The sequence below is a fragment of the Stylophora pistillata genome, chromosome 12, assembly GCF_964205215.1.
Source record: "Stylophora pistillata chromosome 12, jaStyPist1.2, whole genome shotgun sequence".
Lineage (NCBI taxonomy): Eukaryota > Metazoa > Cnidaria > Anthozoa > Scleractinia > Pocilloporidae > Stylophora > Stylophora pistillata.
In genome coordinates this window covers 17,097,501-17,115,393 of record NC_142530.1, presented here as the reverse complement: position 1 = coordinate 17,115,393, position 17,893 = coordinate 17,097,501, and the positions used below count along the sequence as shown (strand labels likewise).

Below are 17,893 nucleotides of genomic sequence, written 5' to 3'. Positions count from 1 at the left end.
TACAACACACTTAGTCGACATATTTTCGGACAACTATCGACTACAACCTTCTCAAACAAGTGAAAATGTGTGAAAAGCAGACCTTCGTGTTCTCGATTTGACGTCACATTACCCACTAGAGCCATTCCTCTTTAAACTCGGTCGTGGGGCAAGATGGCGGCCGATTTTCCGTATTTTGACTGGGCATAGAAAATTGAAGATTTGAGCAAATAAAAAAATTTTTGCGCAGAAATACTCAAAAAAATAAGCTTACTTCGTTAAGCGAAAAAAATTTTTTGGGTGTAGGTGCACTTTAAGCAACCACGACGAAAGGGACGACGACGACGTCAAGTAATCGCGGAGGGTCTGGAACGAGGACGTCGTTTTTAGCGGGAAAATGAAACTTAAGCAGTGAAGTTGCTCAAGGACGACGACGTCTGAAATCTTGTTTATTCTCGCTTCGTCAGTTTAAGAAATGACATCGTTCATAGACGTCCAAAACCTTCTTCTTCTCACTCATGGATCAAATTTCCACATATATATCGAAAGTTCGAGAGTAGGTTATTCAATTCTTGAACATCAACAGTCCAAGGAATTATTAAGCTTTAGCTTTATTTACAATAATTTACGCATCGCAAAAGTTTAAAATATTAAATTTTACGCAAGTTGTTTGAGATTTAAATTCAGTTCTAAGTGTTGCTGATATAAACAAACCTATTTTGCACAAGGTTTGTCTGATTTTCAACATGCTTTAGCCTGATATGTTCTACCTTTGATGCCCCTTCCTTTGGCGAGCAAACGACGTAAGTCTGTCAATTTAATCAATGCTAGCTAGCGATCGGCACAGATAGCAGTCGTCGCGCTTCACCCAAGAATACTATTTTTTCCCGTGTGATTTTGTCGGAATAATTTTTATGGCTGTAAATCTATATTAAACATTTTGAAAATAGATTCGGAAAACCTGACAGGTATTCAAGCTCATGTTAACACACCTATCTGAAGAATTCTTTGTTGTTTAAAGCGTCTCTATTGAAGAACAGCAACACGCAAAATTTTTAAGTAGCAATAATCCGGCAGTTCCATACACAGCTTTTGACCGAACGCAGAGGTGTATTACACTGCCATTTAAAACTTTCCATTCAATAAAAATAATAAACAGCACTCTTTCATAAAGTATGCTCAAATAAATTTAAACCTTACGTGGTCGCTTTCACCGCTTGACTTGACATCTATTGTGCGGAGGAAGGAATATGAGTTAGTGGGTTGTCGAATTTTATTTGTTTAGAAAACTGAACAGGGTGGTTTAAATCAAACGAAGAAGCGAATACAAACTCCAACCGGCCATAGACTGTCTAAAAACTGACAATAAATCCGCACCTTTTGATGAGAAAAACTGCTTTGAAGTTCGGAAGTTCACGACGACGTGAAACAGGTCCTTCTCAAGTCGTCGACGACAAGACGACGACGGAATTCTTGGTTCGCGCTTGCGCAGTGACGTTCTTGCTACTTCCGGTCGTCGTCCTCCGTTCGTCGTCCTGGTTGCTTAAGAGCTCCCTATTGAAACGTGCCACAGACCGTTCAGTCGTTCAGTTTTGGGTCAAAAATAGCATTTAATTGAGGGCACATATTTTAATCTAGGCAAATACATAAAATTTGATCTATTCATTCCTCTCACAATCTTGAAATACTTACCAAACGCTTCTTTTCTTGCTCTCGCCTCGACGCTACCGATGCCGGGTGTACGAATCAAGGAGTCACGGGACAGTTTTATCCCGTGTGGGGTAGTGAGTGGTCGGATGCGTCCCTCATTTGCCATCACGCGAGGCGAAAGTACCTTTCGTAAAAGTAAAAGTATTCCCAAGTTTCTTTTAATTCCTATTGTTTTATTCAAAATTTCAATGAGAACCTGGGGTCTTGAATAACGTTCGAATCCCTCTAACTAGTATTAGGTCCACCAAGACGAACTCTGAAACTACTTTAGAGGAGTTTTTTTTTTTTACTTTGACCGTTCAGTCGTTCAGTTTTGGGTCAAAAATAATATTTAATTGAAGGCACATATTTTAATCCAGGCAAGTACATAATATTAAATTTTTTCATTCCTCTCACTATAATGAAATACTCACCAAATACTTCTTTTCTTCCTCTCGCCTCGACGCTACCGTTATCGGGTATGAATTAAGGGATCACGGGACAGTATTACCCCGTGTGGGGTAGGGAGGGGTTGGATGCGTCTCTCATTCGCCATCAAGCAATTGCGACGAGGTAAAAGTATTCCCGAATTTCTTTGAATTCCTATTGTTTTATTCCAAATTTAAGTGAGAACCTGGGGTCTTGAATAACGTTCGAACCCCTCGAGCTAGTATTAGGTCCACCAAGCAAGAGAAACTCTGAAACTAGCTTTAGAGGTTCTTTTAATTTTGATCCAGCTAGGCTTGGAGAACAATCGATCAAGATGTTCCCCTGATCGTTACATCTGAGTTACATTTCAGCTCAATCCCGCCATTAAGTCTCACAAGGTGGACACAAGAGATTAATAAGTTTATAATCTCCTGGTACACATTAAAAAATAATAATATCGTAATCAAATCTTGTCTAGTTCGTCTATCATCTAGTTAGTAGTCTCACTAGTGCTTCAGGATTTTGTAGACAAAAAATGACGAGGTTTTAGGCATGTCATCACTCTGGTACTGGGGAATCGTTTCCTTGGCTACGTTAACCCACTTTCCCTCTTTCTCTAACTCTTCCATCATTGGCTGATACCGTTCAAGCTCACCCAAACGAATGTTGAAGCTTAGAAGACCACCTATAATACAAAATGAGTATATTTCAATATATGAAATCAATTTATACACACAATTTTGGGTGACAGGGAATTTTGCCAAATATTTTTTTGGTAGGGAATAAAACGAATTGTACAGTGTAGAACAGAATAGTGTCACAGTGTTTGAGTTACTCAGTAACAGAAGTTTACTTTCAAACAAAAGAAATGAAATAAAAAAGAGCAAATTTTAGGAATCAAAGAACCAAAATTAAGTGAAATAATTTTGTTTCCCTCATGAATATTATAATAGGCTTGCTGGGATCATGTTTGAACTAAAATTAATCAAACTTGCGATAGAAAACGTGTTTTTGGCGGGCGAGCGAGCGAACACCTTTGTTTGCCCACATGAAGAGAGACAAATTTCCAGTTCTTTCTGCTTCTTCCAGCCCTATAATCACGAGCTCTTATGTCCAACTCACCTACTAACTGGAGGCTGTATATGATAGAAAATGAAAACAATTCATTTTGAATCTCACCGATCTTGATCATGCGAATCATTTCCACCAGAGCAGTTGCTTTGACATGCGCAGCACACAGCGTGCCAATGCAGATCATAGCATCATATTCTCCAGTGTTAACTTCAGGACTCTGGTCACAGTTAAGAGGAGCGCAAATGAACTTTTGGTAAACGTTTTTCTTCTTTGCTTCATTCAACATTTCAGGTGAGATGTCCAAAGCACACAGGTGAGTGTAGCCAAGTTTGTGAAGCTCAACTCCACACAAACCAGTGCCAGCTCCGCAATCGATAATTTTGACCTCATCCTTTGGTTTGTCCAAGTATTGTTTGATGACAGCGTCCAAGCATTCAGCTTGTGGTCGATGAGCGACATACTGTGCTTTTATGATTTCCTGAAAGATGTTTTGACAAACAGCTCTAACCAAACTCAAATTCATGCAAATTAAATATTTTGCAATTAAAAATTATTTATCACATGATGCACTACTGCCTTAATCACGTATATCTCGCTGATTACAGATGTCACAGATACTCCCCATGACAGGACGGAAAATGCGTGCACTGTAAGTACCCTCCTGTTGTCCTATACAAAGCCTTAGAAAAGTTTTCTAAGGCTTTGTATGGGACAACGGGAGGGTACTTACAGTGCACGCATTTTCCGTCCAGTCACAGCTAATGCTCTGAGTCTTGATCTTACAATGCATGTTGTTGCCCTCTCTTGACTAAGTTTATTAATAACAGTGCAGGAAAGGAAAATGACCTCTTGTTGAGGCTGTTCCTCGACAAACTGTTAATGTTAAGTCCATTCCGCGATTCTAGATTTTTCAGTCGACTACGTAAGACCATAATGCTGTAGTATCTTGTACACCCTTCAATCGCATGTGGTGAAGCTAGTTTAATTTAAGCTAAAATTGTGATTTCTCTCACGCCATCTTTTCATATTATGGCAATTTGCAATGATTGGATAGTTTCTGTTTCGAGTTTTGCTTCGCAATTTAATCTTTATTATGTTTCGCAGGTTATTACAACGTGTTATAAAGTTATAATTCAAAATGAAAGGTCAACACCGTTTGCAATGCAAGTGACTGATGACTTTCTCCGCTATTATTAAAGAAGTTGTGTTTGGATGGCTGCTCTTGCGTTTATGACACGCCCTTCGCCGCTTTGCATATCCGGCTTGGACACCTCATATCATACTTATTACACGCGCGGTCTAAAAATTTGGAGGTACGATGCTTGATCGATCCAGGAAATCTGAGTTAATTAGGTTTGAGCCAAGAACATAGGTGACCCAACCGTCTGCGGCTCGTGTGCCACATTTTTGTTCTCACTCCATTTCGATGTTATCTGTAATCTGTTACTGGACAGTGATTTCAAAATGGTTGCAATAAATGGATGAATAAATAGCAAACAGTTTGATAGATTGATAACTAGAGATGAATTAATAAATAATGAAAGGCTAAGTGTATATATAGATATTTATTAAAAACTGGATCATTGGATAATGCAATTCAAGACTTTTTATTGGCTTAGCCATTATGGTATATCAGCCAATATACCATAATCTACAAATATGGTAAGCGTACGCATCAGCTTAAAATCAAAAGGGAGCTAAAAAATCCAGTTTCTTCTTACAAAATAATAATTTCTTGGGGGCGTTTTTAATAAAACAATTATTCCACTCGCGCTTGTTGGATATGAGATGATTATAGCCAACTCGGCGCTACGCGCCTCATTGGCTATCTATCATCTCATATCCAACGCGCGCTCGTGGAATAATTGTTAAATATATACATATACATAGATATTGAATTATCAACCCACTTCATCATACTTATTCGCCCAATCGTTATACAAATCCCTAATTTGATCCTCTGTTGTGGTGGCTGGTGACAGATCGGCAAATCGATTTCCAAAGTACTTTCTGTAACCACTGACATGCGTATGTTCAGCCATTCTGCGAAAAAAAAGATATAAGAAGAAAAAAAAGAGAGATTTTAATCTCTTGTAAAACAAAATGCATTACGGTAGATCTCATTAGTGATTTACCTCACAGTATGCCATACAATTTTTACTGGGCTACCTGTGGTGAGCCCAGTCTTAAATTCCACGGCAAATTTGCAAAATTGCGCTATACAGTGGAATTTGTATTACACGGCACCGTAATATTCTGGGAACCTGTTTTAAGCAATCAACCCGTATTTAGCGGTTCCCAACCGCTCCGCTTGGGTGACCGATTAATACAAGTTTTGCTGTAATTATGTCTATCAAAGAGAAATTAAAAAATTGTTTTGCATGGTTGATTTCAGATTTCACTTTTGCGTTGGCCTTGTCGGTGGAATCTTTTTGTTTGTACATTGATTCTGTTGGGATGTGACCTTCTGTAGAGTGACTTTAACCCTTTTTTGGAATGATCAAACTACTATTTGTTTTCAGTCGATTCACAAACGCACACACAATCACATACAATAATAATAATAATAATAATAATAACAATGATAATAATATTATTATTATTATTATTATTATTACTTCTACTGCGCCTTTTCTATTCAATATTCGAAAGCGTATCGCAATAATATATAACTTAGTAACTAAACTTACACCTCTATTATAAATCACACAAATCTTTCAATAAAGCTTACAAACTATTCACATTTAAAAATCTAACATAGAATAATAACAACTGTAGAAGAAATTCTAAAATGCTAATGGACAAAAGAAAATTACTAAGATTAAGTGAAATGATTTCTTGCAGAAAAGTGTTTTAATTATAGTCTTAAAAGATTCTAAGTTCCTTGCTTCCTGTGCAGACCCATTTAACTTGTTCCATAAAAGGGGGGCAACTATCTGAAGTGTTTTCTTTGTTTCTGCAATTGCTCTTTCAAGCAAGGGAGAATTGTCATTATGTCTTAAGCTACAGTACGAAGGCTGTTGAATGCTAATTAGGTCTGAAAGGTACTTAAGCGCACGACCGTGAAAATTTTATAAGTTATTAAAATATCTTGTAATGTATTCTGGCGCGCACTGGTAACCAATGTAATTCTGCAAGCAGAGGTGCTATGTGACAGAACGTGGATGCGCGATAAATAAGTCTTGCACTTGCATTCATAACACGGCTGCAAGTTCCCATCGAGTTAAGCCGTAAGGCTTCAAACCTTTTAACAATGTTGTTTCGTTCTGTCACGATTGATTTTTGAAGCTCAAGATGATAAGTATATATGCATGGCTGGAAAAGAACAAAGTGATCTTTCTGACTAGGAGTGAGGCTTTGCGACGGAGAGAACAATTCTTTAGAACGGTAGATACTACTTTTAAGTATTAATAGAAGATGTCACGAAAAATCAGACAAATTCACAAATCATTGGCAACAGTTAAAAAATCGAATTGGCTCATATTCTAGTACCAGGTAGGCCTATAGGCACAAGCAAACCTCTTTGCAATCTATCCAGTTTCAATTACTTTAGATTTTTCTGGTACAGTTTCAAACTTTTGAGCTTAGCATTCGATTAAGTTCCCACAAACAAAATTAGATCATTTCTAATTTCCTAGACGCATTTTCCAGTTTAATAGAGAATTACTGCAGTTGATAAGCTCCTCGAAAACGGGCCGTAGCTGTACAACATATTATTTTGCTTTGCTGATCTAAAAATTTAAATTTATGAAAAGATCACGATATTGGGTAATTGGTCAATATTTGTGCCACGTAAGGGATATTTTCGGCACCAAAAAGTTGGGGGGGGGAGGGGAACTGCGCCCCCACAAAGTTTTGTTTTAGGGGGCTACGGCCCCCCTGCCCACCTGCTCTGCTGCTTATAACAACACTTTTGGGTCATATTAAGAGAGGTTGTCACGAAAAATCAAACATTCACCGGCAACACTCAAAAATCGAATTGGCTCATATTCTAGTATTAGGTAGGCCTCTAGGTAAGACAAATCAAGACATATATAGTTTGTTGAAAAATTCTTCTATTTTCGGGAAAATTGATAAAACTCAATTTATTCATAATTAGCGTCGTTTGAAGGTCGAATTTAGCCTATTTTGTGAGGCCTCGTTTACTTGTAAAAGAAGAATTTTAGAACAATATCCACAGAATTTTAGAACAATATCTCCCCTAAGTGTTCACAAAAAATTAGAATCACTATTTGAATTGAAACAAAATAAGGATTTTTCTATCTATTTACTAAGTGCCGTGTGAAAAGTAGCGTAGCTTCAAACAATTTCAAAAAATCCTGCAACTTTGCTATTTAAGAAATCTCAAACCACTTGCATAATAGGAATATAAATCTAACAATTACGTGACACAAGTCGCGTAGTGAAAACCATGTCTACTTATTTCTTCAAAACGAATGCTTTCGGAGAAAAAAAAGCAAGTAATTTAAGGACGTAATTTGTAGCATTCAAGCATTTATTATTGCCACTGAAGCTCACAAACTGGAAATGATGAAAAAAAAGGTCTTTTCTTTTATGTTGCCGACTTCGCAGAAGAGCCAAATTTCTATGGCCCTCGTAGGCATAGCAGCACAAAAACCCCAGAAAAACAAACGGTAAGTTTATCATTTCTACTTCTCATCTTTCAAATATTAAACGTTTATTTCACTTAGCACATATTAAAATAATTCCCCCCACACACACACACACACACACACGCGCACACGCACACGCACACGTGCATGCACACGCACACGCGCATACTCACACACACACACACACACACACACACACTCACGTTTCAGAACGCTCCGCCTCCTCTGAAGTTTCAGGATTTTCAACGAAAAGTCTCGCAATTTTCTGGTCGTAAAGCCAGTGAACAACAATTTATGTATGGTGAATTAAACACGCGGTTCTCGTAAACGTTTAACAATTAATGGGGAGCTCCCGCGGCACATTCACGTTACTCCAAGAAATCCCCTCAGGGCGCTAACATCAATATTTTTTGATATTTTCATCGACTTGCACGACGGACTTGCCGTAAAAGGGGGACTGCTCGCAGTCTACGTTAACACAAGAAATTCCCTTTTTTTTCTTTTTAAAGTTTATATTATTTTCAAATGTTCATTTCCTGAAGGTACTATTCATTAGGGGCCGACCATTTAACTCTTGAGGGGGGGGTGGGTGACTTTGAAAATAAATTTCCTGCAAGCGCTTGTTGGAAGAAGAAAAATTGCATGCAGCTCAAATGTAACAGAACAAAAAGCATTTAGAACGGAAAAAATATCCTGCACAGCAGATCGCTAGAAAAGAAATTTCTTGATGACCAGAAATAACCCACCCCCCCTCAAAAGTGAAATGGTCGGCCTCTTAGAAGATTTTATTTCGAAAATTGTACAATTTCGGAATCACTTCGCCTTAAACCTATACAATTTTCTGGCCGTTCATACTTTTTAACAACGATTCAAGCATGCTCAATCTATTACGCGGTTTCGTACATAGTACATGCAAGAAATTCGTTTGTTTTCATCTTCTTATCAACAAATTTACAATACTTTGAGTAAAGCCTTGGTCTCAAAATATTTCTTGATCGTTTCTGCCTTGTCCTTCAGTCAAAGCTTTCGGGAAGGAAACTTGCTTCAATCACAAGCCGGGTTTGTCCGCTATGTTATAAACGAATTGGTTCATACATTTAGCTGGGTGTATATCGAGTTATGAATGCACCTGGGAAGTTAAGAGAACACTCAAGAAGCTAGAGTTGCCTTTGGCTGCGCCTCGAGCAATTTTTACGTTTCTCTCGTGCTCTCCGAGCTTCCCACGGGCATCCATAACTTGAAATACGGTAGCTATGCATGAACCAATTCCTTAATATGCAAAACTGTTGAGAAAGCTTAAGCTGATCATTAGAAGCTTGAAGACTAGAAATCTGATGCTCAAGTTGGTTATAGATAATGTCAGCACCTTCGAGCCACAAAGAAGCAGATAGCGATCACGATCTTAAAAAATATCGGAAACAAGGGAGCACCTGTATCACAAATATTAAGTTTCGACCACTTTCGCTCATTAAGGCTACATCAAAAGGATATGTTGTCGAAAATTGCAAAGTTTACTGTTTGCGCATTAATATTCAGTTAAGTCAACATTTTCGCAAAATTTAGTGAGTTGTAACCAAATTTGGTCGCTGCATCATTCGATAAAACATCAGAAACCAAGCGAAGTGAATATTTGCAACACTCCGAATAAGCTAACTACGTCTACAATGTTACATTGTTGTATTTACCGCTAAGAAAACATTTGTAGAATTCCGCTTTAGACCTTAATTTCCTAAGCGCGTAAATCTAGGCGTTTTTAACCTGATTTAAAAATTACAGAACCTTGTAATCAAGACAACTCATGAAGTTCTGGCTTATTTTGAATTTCACAAGCTCATTGCGTGAAAAATTTAAAGTCTATGGAGTGCCATTATATTACCGTCAATATTCAGCTACTGTTTTTTTATAAAATGGTGCTTAAGATATGAAGCCAATATGTTTTATGCTGCTAATCATTTTAGAAAATGGTGCCTTAAAAAATATGGAGCGCTTTTTATGAAGCCAATTATGTTCAGTATGTAGCTAATCATTTAAATAAAATGGTGCCGCATCATTTTATAAAATGATTAGCTGCATAAAACACAATTGACTTCATATCTTCAGCACTATTTTATAAAAAAACAGTAGCTGAATATTGGCGGTAATGGCACCCCATAAAAGTCAGGCCTCTGCTTCATTACACCTGAATTTCACATCACTTGTGAAATTCAAAGTCTTTCATGGTTTCTTACAACAGGATCTGCATCAACTTTGATGGTCGATGGAAACAATACCTCACTGTGTAAATAGTTCACCCTGAAGTAAATGATAGATTCGTTTCACTAAAGAAACGAAAGAAAAAAGTAAATGAATAGGCCACTTAATAAAGCATTGAGTAATGAACAGTACCTGAAAAGCTTCGCGCTGTTCTTCAGTTGCCGAAAATGCCAAATTAAACTTTCACCGTGTTCTAATCTCACTGAGTTAGACTGCGAGCCAAGCGGAAATATACATTTTGTATTCCAATTCTCAAGCATGTCCTGAGGCCGTAATCAAAGGCTTCTTGGAGCCACCTTATGGTAACTCTGACTACACGTGTAATGTTTTGTTTTTGTTCTGAAGTGTTTGGTAGAAATGTCCAAATTCATGGGACTTGCAAAGAATAAGTGAAAGTTTAATTATAATAGAACTCAGAACTGACAGGTTTTAACCAAAAAAATCCATTTTATAGGAACTGTATGTGGTTAACGGCTGAAAGCCACTGATTTTCAAAAAAGAAGTTAAAGGAGTAAACACGATAAATCTCTTTTTTCTTACTCACCAAAACATTACGGCATAAAATACAATTCAATATCTAAGCATGCGTCAATTTCGAATCTGTTACTATTTCGCAATCTTCCCCCTGATTTATTATTTACTGTCGACCTTTTTTTCGTTTGAGGCCGGCTGTGGATATTATAGATTAGTATATACTAAAACAGTGGATAGCGTTGAAGGCGCGCTCTGATTGGTTGGTCAAACTCCAAATATCCTTTGCTATTTACCTCCGAGCAACTCGGGAAAAAATTGCGTCCCGGTTTGCATCCGTGACAAGCAAAGAAATCACTCAAATCAATTTTTGGTGGTGTATATTACCTCGATGTTTTAGTATATACTAAAACAACTATTCACCGAAGTGGAGGTGGTTGGCGGTGGATGTTTACCGAGCCGCGAAGCGGCGAGATAAATATCCACCACTAACCACCTCCACTTCGGTGAATAGTTGTTAAGTATAAATGCTGAAAACCCCAAGAGTCCATTATAATAAAAAAAGGTATTGATTTATACTGTTCGAATGCACCCTTCTTGATAATAATCGTACGATGGTATCGAGCCGCTATCTTTATCAACTGAGTTAATGTTGCAAATTAGCTACCGTAGAGAGATTGTAAAGCTAAAGTGCCGGGCGTTAGCCTCTCGTCAGAGCCAAGTTTCTCTGTGAACTAAGCCCAGTTATTCGATTTTGATTAGTTACAGTTAATTAGTTAGTTGCAAGATTTTTTGAGGTTTATAAGCTACATGACAAAATCCCCCCCTATATTAAAAAAACCTGTATTAACAAAAGGCGTGGGCAGATTTAGGGAAAACTTTAATTTAACGAGGAAAGCTATTCAATGTACAGGTTGTTTGATTCTCTTCTGGTTCGAGTGCAAATTCAGGGTCATTAATTCATTCAAATAGCGAAATCGTTGCGCGCTTGATTACCAGCCATCTGTGGTTTTTCTTGCGGTCCGAAGAGCCTAACGGGAAAACTCATAGACAATGTGTTATGGGAAAAGGATTGGGTCGAGAAACACACCGGGTCTCGTCTGCGTCTTGTCCCAGTCCCTTCTCGTGCCGATTTTTCTCGCCATACATAATTCTCACTATTTATCGCGAGCTTAACAGACAGTCTGCTAGCATTCTGGTAACGCATGCACAATTCCGCATAAGTCACAACGTTATGTCAGTTCTTAGGTGTTTTATTGCGTAAGGAAATTCCAAATATAATTCAGGCATTAAGGAAGGGGCAGGAAACACACCCTTGTGGTGCTGTTCCTAAAAAAGACGTTTTCGTCACTGGTGAAATTCGTATTCCTTAGAAAGTGAAAATTGAGACTGTTTCTGGTTAAATAAAGCATACTTGTCTAACAAAGTCACTTCCTTCAAAATAAAGTATTTTAATCAACCAATGAAACTGATTCTCTGTTGCTGAACGGTCAAGGAAGAAGAAACAAACTGTCTCTAGAAAAGTCTGCAGCTAAATGTTTATTGTCAAATGATTTCACTCACTCATTACAGTTTCATTGTTGTCTTGTTTGGAGGGTCTTAATGGTTTTAACCGTTAGCCAAAATGTTTAACCGTAAGTCGTAAAAAACATAACCGTAAAAATTTTTTTGGTGGCCGTAATGGAAAGATATTACCGTAAGCGGTAAATTGGCCAAAATTTTAACGGATAGCCGTAAAAACAATTGAGACCCCATGTTAGTGGTAGCACTAATACTTTAAGACTTTGTAAACAAAGAATGTTGAAGTCGGAGGCATATCATCTCTATCAAACTGAGGCAATGTATCCTCGGATACCTTCTCCCAGTTGCCTCTTTTCTCCAGCTCTTCCATTTTTGGTTGGTAGGTCTCCAGCTCACCATACCGAATGTTAAAACTTATCAGACCACCTGCAATGGAAACCAAAAGAAGAAAGAAATTATGACTCAGCGCCACTTCATTTAGGGAAACACTGCAGAAGTACATCTTTCCAGTCCAGAACGTCTGCTTGTGTGAGGGGGAGGATGGGGAGAGGGGTGCTCATAGGCTGTGGAGGGGGGATGGGAGGGGTGGACTATGGGGGTTGGAAGGGTTAAAGGAATATTATGCTACAGAAAGCATACAATAATCTGTTCATGTTGTCGTTCAGCAGCATCTTTAGAAATATAGTGTCCTTCCATCTCTAAGCGATCCGATTGAACAATAAGGAACTATACCAAGATGATGATTACGTCCTTTTGCGCTAACCTGAGCCGTACCTGTTGGTGCACCGCCCGTCAAGGTTTTTATTTTCAAAATGATTATGTCCACAATCGAATTTTTAGCTTATTTGATGACATTATTTGAAAAGTTGGGTAACATTTTGAAGTCTAAAATCCCGGTGAGTAGTAAAATTTTATGCATACTTTTTGATCTATTTCATAGTGGTTTCCACTGCTTTTTTCTCGGTTATAATTTGGAGCCCCAAGGCTAGAGATACGTCCTTAATAAACCAAAGTTGATAAGAGAGACTGAAGTACGAACCCATTACGGTGACTGGTTCGATGGGCCGTTTGGAAGCTGCTCTGACTGTTTTTGTTACATTCGAAAAGACTGGTACAATTCTTTACCCAAGACAACCTAAACTCAAATAGATCAGAGATGTAAAAAATAATTAGGTTGCTGAAAGTATGCGACTAAGAAAACCGCTCTGCAGGTATCGCTGAGTGCTAATTCTTAAAAGTTGATGAACCAAATGAATAAACAAACTCTTTTCAAAAGATCACAACTATAATCAAAACCTCGCTGAAGACTTGTTCCAGGGGCTCCTGATTGTTTCCATTTCGAGAAAAAAAAAAAAAAAAAGGTAACAGTAGGTCCTTGTTAACTCTACAGTTAAAAAATGACCGACCACAACAGACGTCTGCGCTCTGCTGGAGCGTTAATTACAGCCTCTGGCATAATCTTAAAACTGACCTATCAAACTTTGATAGATGAAAAATCTCAAATGTATTCCCTTGTTCAACTTGGAGAAACGTCTCTTACCTTCACCAGTGGTCATCCCTAGAACAAACACACCCTATGCTATGAAATAATACTATCTAACTTTTTTTAAGCTCACCAATCCTGATCATCCGAATCATTTCAACCATAGCTGCTGGTTTGACATGCGCAGAAGCCAGCGTACCGATGCAGATCATGACGTCGTACTCTCCAGTTTTAACCTCAGGATTCTGCTGATCATTTAGAGGGGCGCAGATAAATTTTTTGAAGACGTTTTTCTTCTTTGCTTCATTCAACATTTCTTGAGAAATATCCAGAGCGCACAGGTTGGTGTACCCGATTTCGTTGAGTTCGACACCAGACAATCCGGTGCCAGCTCCACAATCAATGATTTTGATTTCCTCCTTCGGTTTGTTCAGGTATTTCTTAATGGCAGAGTCTAAACATTCAACTTGGGGCTTGTGGCAGATGACCCGTGCGTTAAAGTTTTCCTGTAAAGAAATTTATTGATTTAATATGTGCGGGCATTTTGCCCACTGCGCGCTCGCAAATCGCAAAATATCTGCTCGTAGTTAACAAGAAGCAGTAAACACCATAGCGTACACTATTGAGAGCGACTCTAGCTTCTGGAATCAGTAACCATCTCCGTTATTCTCATGACATTTAGATTTGATTCAAGGGTAACACCTTAAGGAGATTTTGGAAGCCAAGGGTTAAATTGAAACGGTTAAGGAGGTTTATATAATGACGCCTGTAGGTAGTGTTGCAGAAGGTTTGTGTTCACATGCAAAACAGAAAACCTATCGCATCCTTCATATCTATGAGTACCCTGCTCCACAAGAGAAAGATGATTTGAGAATATAGTGACTGATTTACATTCAACCATTAATTAAACGGTAACAAATAATTATACCAACGATAATTATGTTGATAATAGTAATGGTAATAATCATAATAATTGAAAGGGGCTAGCTCGAAAGCCCCACGGTTCCTCTTTCCTCTAGGCTTTCATAGTGATATTCTCCTTTCAATAATTTTCTTAGACATTAACCAGAAATTGCGTGCTCATTTGGTAAGTGTAGAGGGTTTTATCCTTCGTGGGAGCCTCGTCGCTTTAGTTCAAGTTTTATCGGGATTACAAAGGTTAACAGTTATTAAAGTTAAAATGTGTTTTGTCTACCGCTTCTTTAGTCACAATGCACACGCCAAACAACTTACATTCCATCGCATCAACGTCCAAAGTCCAAACAGAATATACCCAATCATTTTACTACATAAACGTTAAGCAATTTTTCACGTGTTTGAATTGTATCACACTGATCAAATTCCCTTTTGCTACATTAGACTTCGCTCCCTGTAAATAACCTGCAGATTATAGACCACTTTCATAAATGGCTGCCGGATTAATATTCTTTAGTTTAAATTTAAATTAGCCCTACTGGCCTCGTTCTCCAGTACAAAATTCAAAAGAATACATTATCTCAAGCGAGGCCAGTAGGGGTAATTTAAATTTAAACAAAAGAATATTTATACGGCAGCCATTTATGAAAGTGGTCTATTATGTGTTCTTAGAACTAGGATGATAAGTATATATGGCTGGCAGCACCCGCGGGCAAGATGAAACGAATCCTGTATTCTGATTGGCTACCCGTGCGGGCAAGATGGGCGTAGATGCGTGGAGTGCACTCACAACCTTCGCAACTTTTGGACAATGTCGGTGACGAAGTTGCTAAATGCGGCAGAGGACAGTCAAAACAGACAAACAAACAAACAAAATCAAACGACCCTCTTGTGTTTATTGTGCTATAAACACAGCGGTTTTCTTTCCCGGCTCTCGAAAGAAATAAGTCGTTCTTGATTCTTATTAGAGCAAAATCGTTTTGCAATATAATAAATCCTTTATCAACCGAGCTTGTTCGGTTAAGATGGCTGGATATTAGCCTCGTTCTTTTTCCGCGGGTTTATTTTATGGATCTCTACTTCGTCTTGGTCTGTAAAAACGCAAAAAGAGAACTCGGTCAATATCCAGCCATCTTGACCTCCCGCTTGGTCAATAACGCATATGTGTTGAACTGAGCATCCAGTGCGAATGTAAGTAGCACAGGAAACATGGGCTCAAAGTTGATTGAAGATCGGAATTCTGTGGTTGCCTACTAGCACTCACTCATCCCTGTAAGCTAGTGGCTTTGCCCTTTGCCTTTTATCATATAGGGAGCAGTGGCCACAAAGTTAATTTAGGAAACTGAAACCATCTCTTAATGTAAAAAGAAAAAGAAAGACTAAAATAGTGTCACTTAAATAAAAAGTTCTGCATTAATAGAGTCACTTTTCGCATTAAGAGATGGTTTAAGTTTCCTAATAAAAAGCATTTCATAAACAAGGCAGTTGAATTTACTGTCACATTTCTTGAGAACATAAAATTGGTCACTTTTGAATCCCAGGAGGCTTCCATGTTGCTCTCTGAAGTGATTGCCGATAGCCGAGTCTTTATCTCTGAAGTAATTGCCAATGGCCGAGTATTTATGTTCAACGATGCGTTGGTGAAGGTGTCGGGTTGCCATGCCAATACACCGTGCAAAGTGACTCAAATGCAAAACTTTTTATTAAGTGACGCTATTTTAGTCTTTCTTTTTCCTTTTTCCAATGTATTTATATCTTTTATATTTAAATATCATTGTTATCATCTTTTACTGTCACCTGTATAGATATCCTATTGTGTAATTAGCTTAATTCATATTTTGACTTGATGTCTAATAGTAGGATCCTCCTGCAAGGATTTGTAATGCAATTGCAAATGCGGAGAATTTTTTCAAATTGGGGGGGCATCAAAGGTCCCGGTCTCAGCGTTGATTGGGAATTTTAGTACAACTCTCGCCTTTCAAGTCAACGCTGGTTCCTTAACATTTTCAGTGGATTCGACAATTTTTCCGTTTCTTTTATTGTGATAATTTTTCGCGTAGTAATTACTGTGTTTGTTTATATGTGTCATCACGTCCTATATAAATCTATTTAAGGAAATTTGTAAGTCATTGTATTACAACTGATGAAGGTCTCGGACCGAAACGTATTTTATTAAACTTTCTTAGACTTTTTATTTGAGTATATGTCTTTCTTAGCTCGAAGTTGTCCGTCCTCGTGTACTACAATATTTTTCCTATATATATAGTAGGTAGCGATCAAACAAGACGACATGTGGTTTCTGTTACTCGGAGTTTCGTGCTTAAGCACTCATCAAACAGATTTAATGAAGAACGTTCCTTATAAGCTAGTTTATATATAGAAGTGTGTTAAAAAAAGGTTATTGTTATTTGCAATTGCGGCATTACAATGGGGCTAAGGCATTACGAATAGTAATTAGCTATTTTTCAAGTAGTATTTGTTCTGGTGGCGGCATTTGGAGATGAGTTCCGATTTTTCGTTGAGTAGGTTGTCGCTGTTCGATTTAATTATCATTAACTTTTCTGTTAGGCAAAGGTCACATCGTTTGGAGGTGTTGTTGTAGGGTCTTTGTCAGGTGATAGCGGTCCATTTGATGTTGTAATCCTCGCCGTTATCCTGAGTTGCCAAATGTTCTTTATTAGTTCGGTGCTGTTAATGTGCTTTCTGTGTCAGAATGAAGATTTATGTTGTGTAAATCTCTGTTTGAAAGTTCCTTCTGTCAGTCCAATGTAGTTCTTTGTTTTGTCGTTTGTTGTGACTTGGGCGTTGTAGATTTTCACGCTCTGATATTAGTTCTATATTTCTCCTTACTACAAAGCAAAGTTCCCTCATTTTTGGGTTCGACCCATTTATTTAAAGATAGCAGTTATTTCTTTCATCCATGGACTTCTACTGGAGACCAGAAGAATGACTTTCCGTGGTTCTTCAATTCAAGCCAGCCTACAGTGGTTCGACGCTCATTGAGTTCAACGGGTTTTTTCCAAATGAGAGTCTCGCTATCTAAATGGACTAAGCATGGGTATTTATCATTGTTGATTCCTGGTCATGATCCACCGCTTGATTTAACGGTGTACAAAGATTTTCTTAGAAATCTTGGTCCTGGAAGTTTTCAGAATGAATTTCATCGAAGGAGCTGCGATTTGCATACGCACTGTTCCACTATAACTACAACTACATATTCCCGTGCGGAATTACTTGGTATTCGGCATCGCTATCGCTTCAATTGTTCCCTTGATTGTTCCATTGTTCCCGTATTGAAGTTAATTGGTATTTTTAAATATCGAGGACGCAGAGGTGGTCAACGAATAAGACACCGAAAGATCCCTGTGCTTATTTCTTGTCGTCCAGATCTTGCTCGTTCTAACTATATGACCTCTCGTACTCTGGTTTATGTTAACATTGATCAGCAAGAGTCAGGAAAGCAATT

The 17,893-nt window shown here is 38.1% G+C and overlaps 2 protein-coding genes across 2 annotated transcripts in view; both read right to left on the bottom strand.

Annotated features, from left to right (window-relative positions):
- Nucleotides 1–383: 383 nt before the first annotated feature.
- LOC111343998 (methyltransferase-like protein 27) lies at nt 384–10,295 on the bottom strand. The gene is made up of 6 exons (XM_088740867.1): nt 10,170–10,295; nt 5,082–5,214; nt 3,277–3,649; nt 1,672–2,782; nt 1,357–1,533; nt 384–1,208 (listed from the first exon to the last, which is right to left on the bottom strand). Exons 2-4 carry the CDS (start codon nt 5,211–5,213, stop codon nt 2,604–2,606), a joined length of 684 nt encoding a protein of 227 aa, XP_088596993.1. The 5' UTR covers nt 5,214; nt 10,170–10,295; the 3' UTR covers nt 384–1,208; nt 1,357–1,533; nt 1,672–2,603.
- Nucleotides 10,296–12,022: 1,727 nt separating this feature from the next.
- Nucleotides 12,023–17,893, bottom strand: part of LOC111344008 (uncharacterized) — an 8,823-nt gene continuing 2,952 nt past the window's right edge. The window contains exons 2-3 of the mRNA XM_022951210.2: nt 13,646–14,018; nt 12,023–12,455 (exon numbers count right to left, since the gene is read on the bottom strand). Of these exons, the coding sequence (XP_022806945.2) occupies nt 12,277–12,455; nt 13,646–13,826 (360 nt within the window). The 5' untranslated portion in view covers nt 13,827–14,018 and the 3' untranslated portion in view covers nt 12,023–12,276. The remainder of the gene's footprint in view (nt 12,456–13,645; nt 14,019–17,893) is intronic.

Bases quoted from the DNA above. Each gene is read 5' to 3' on its own strand.
- LOC111343998 (XM_088740867.1), bottom strand. From the start codon at position 5,213: ATGGCTGAACATACGCATGTCAGTGGTTACAGAAAGTACTTTGGAAAT. The intron at 3,650-5,081 runs GTGGGTTGATAA...AACATCTTTCAG, and splicing joins GGGCGAATAAGTATGATGAA to GAAATCATAAAAGCACAGTA. The intron at 2,783-3,276 runs GTGAGATTCAAA...TTTGTATTATAG, and splicing joins GATTCGCATGATCAAGATCG to GTGGTCTTCTAAGCTTCAAC.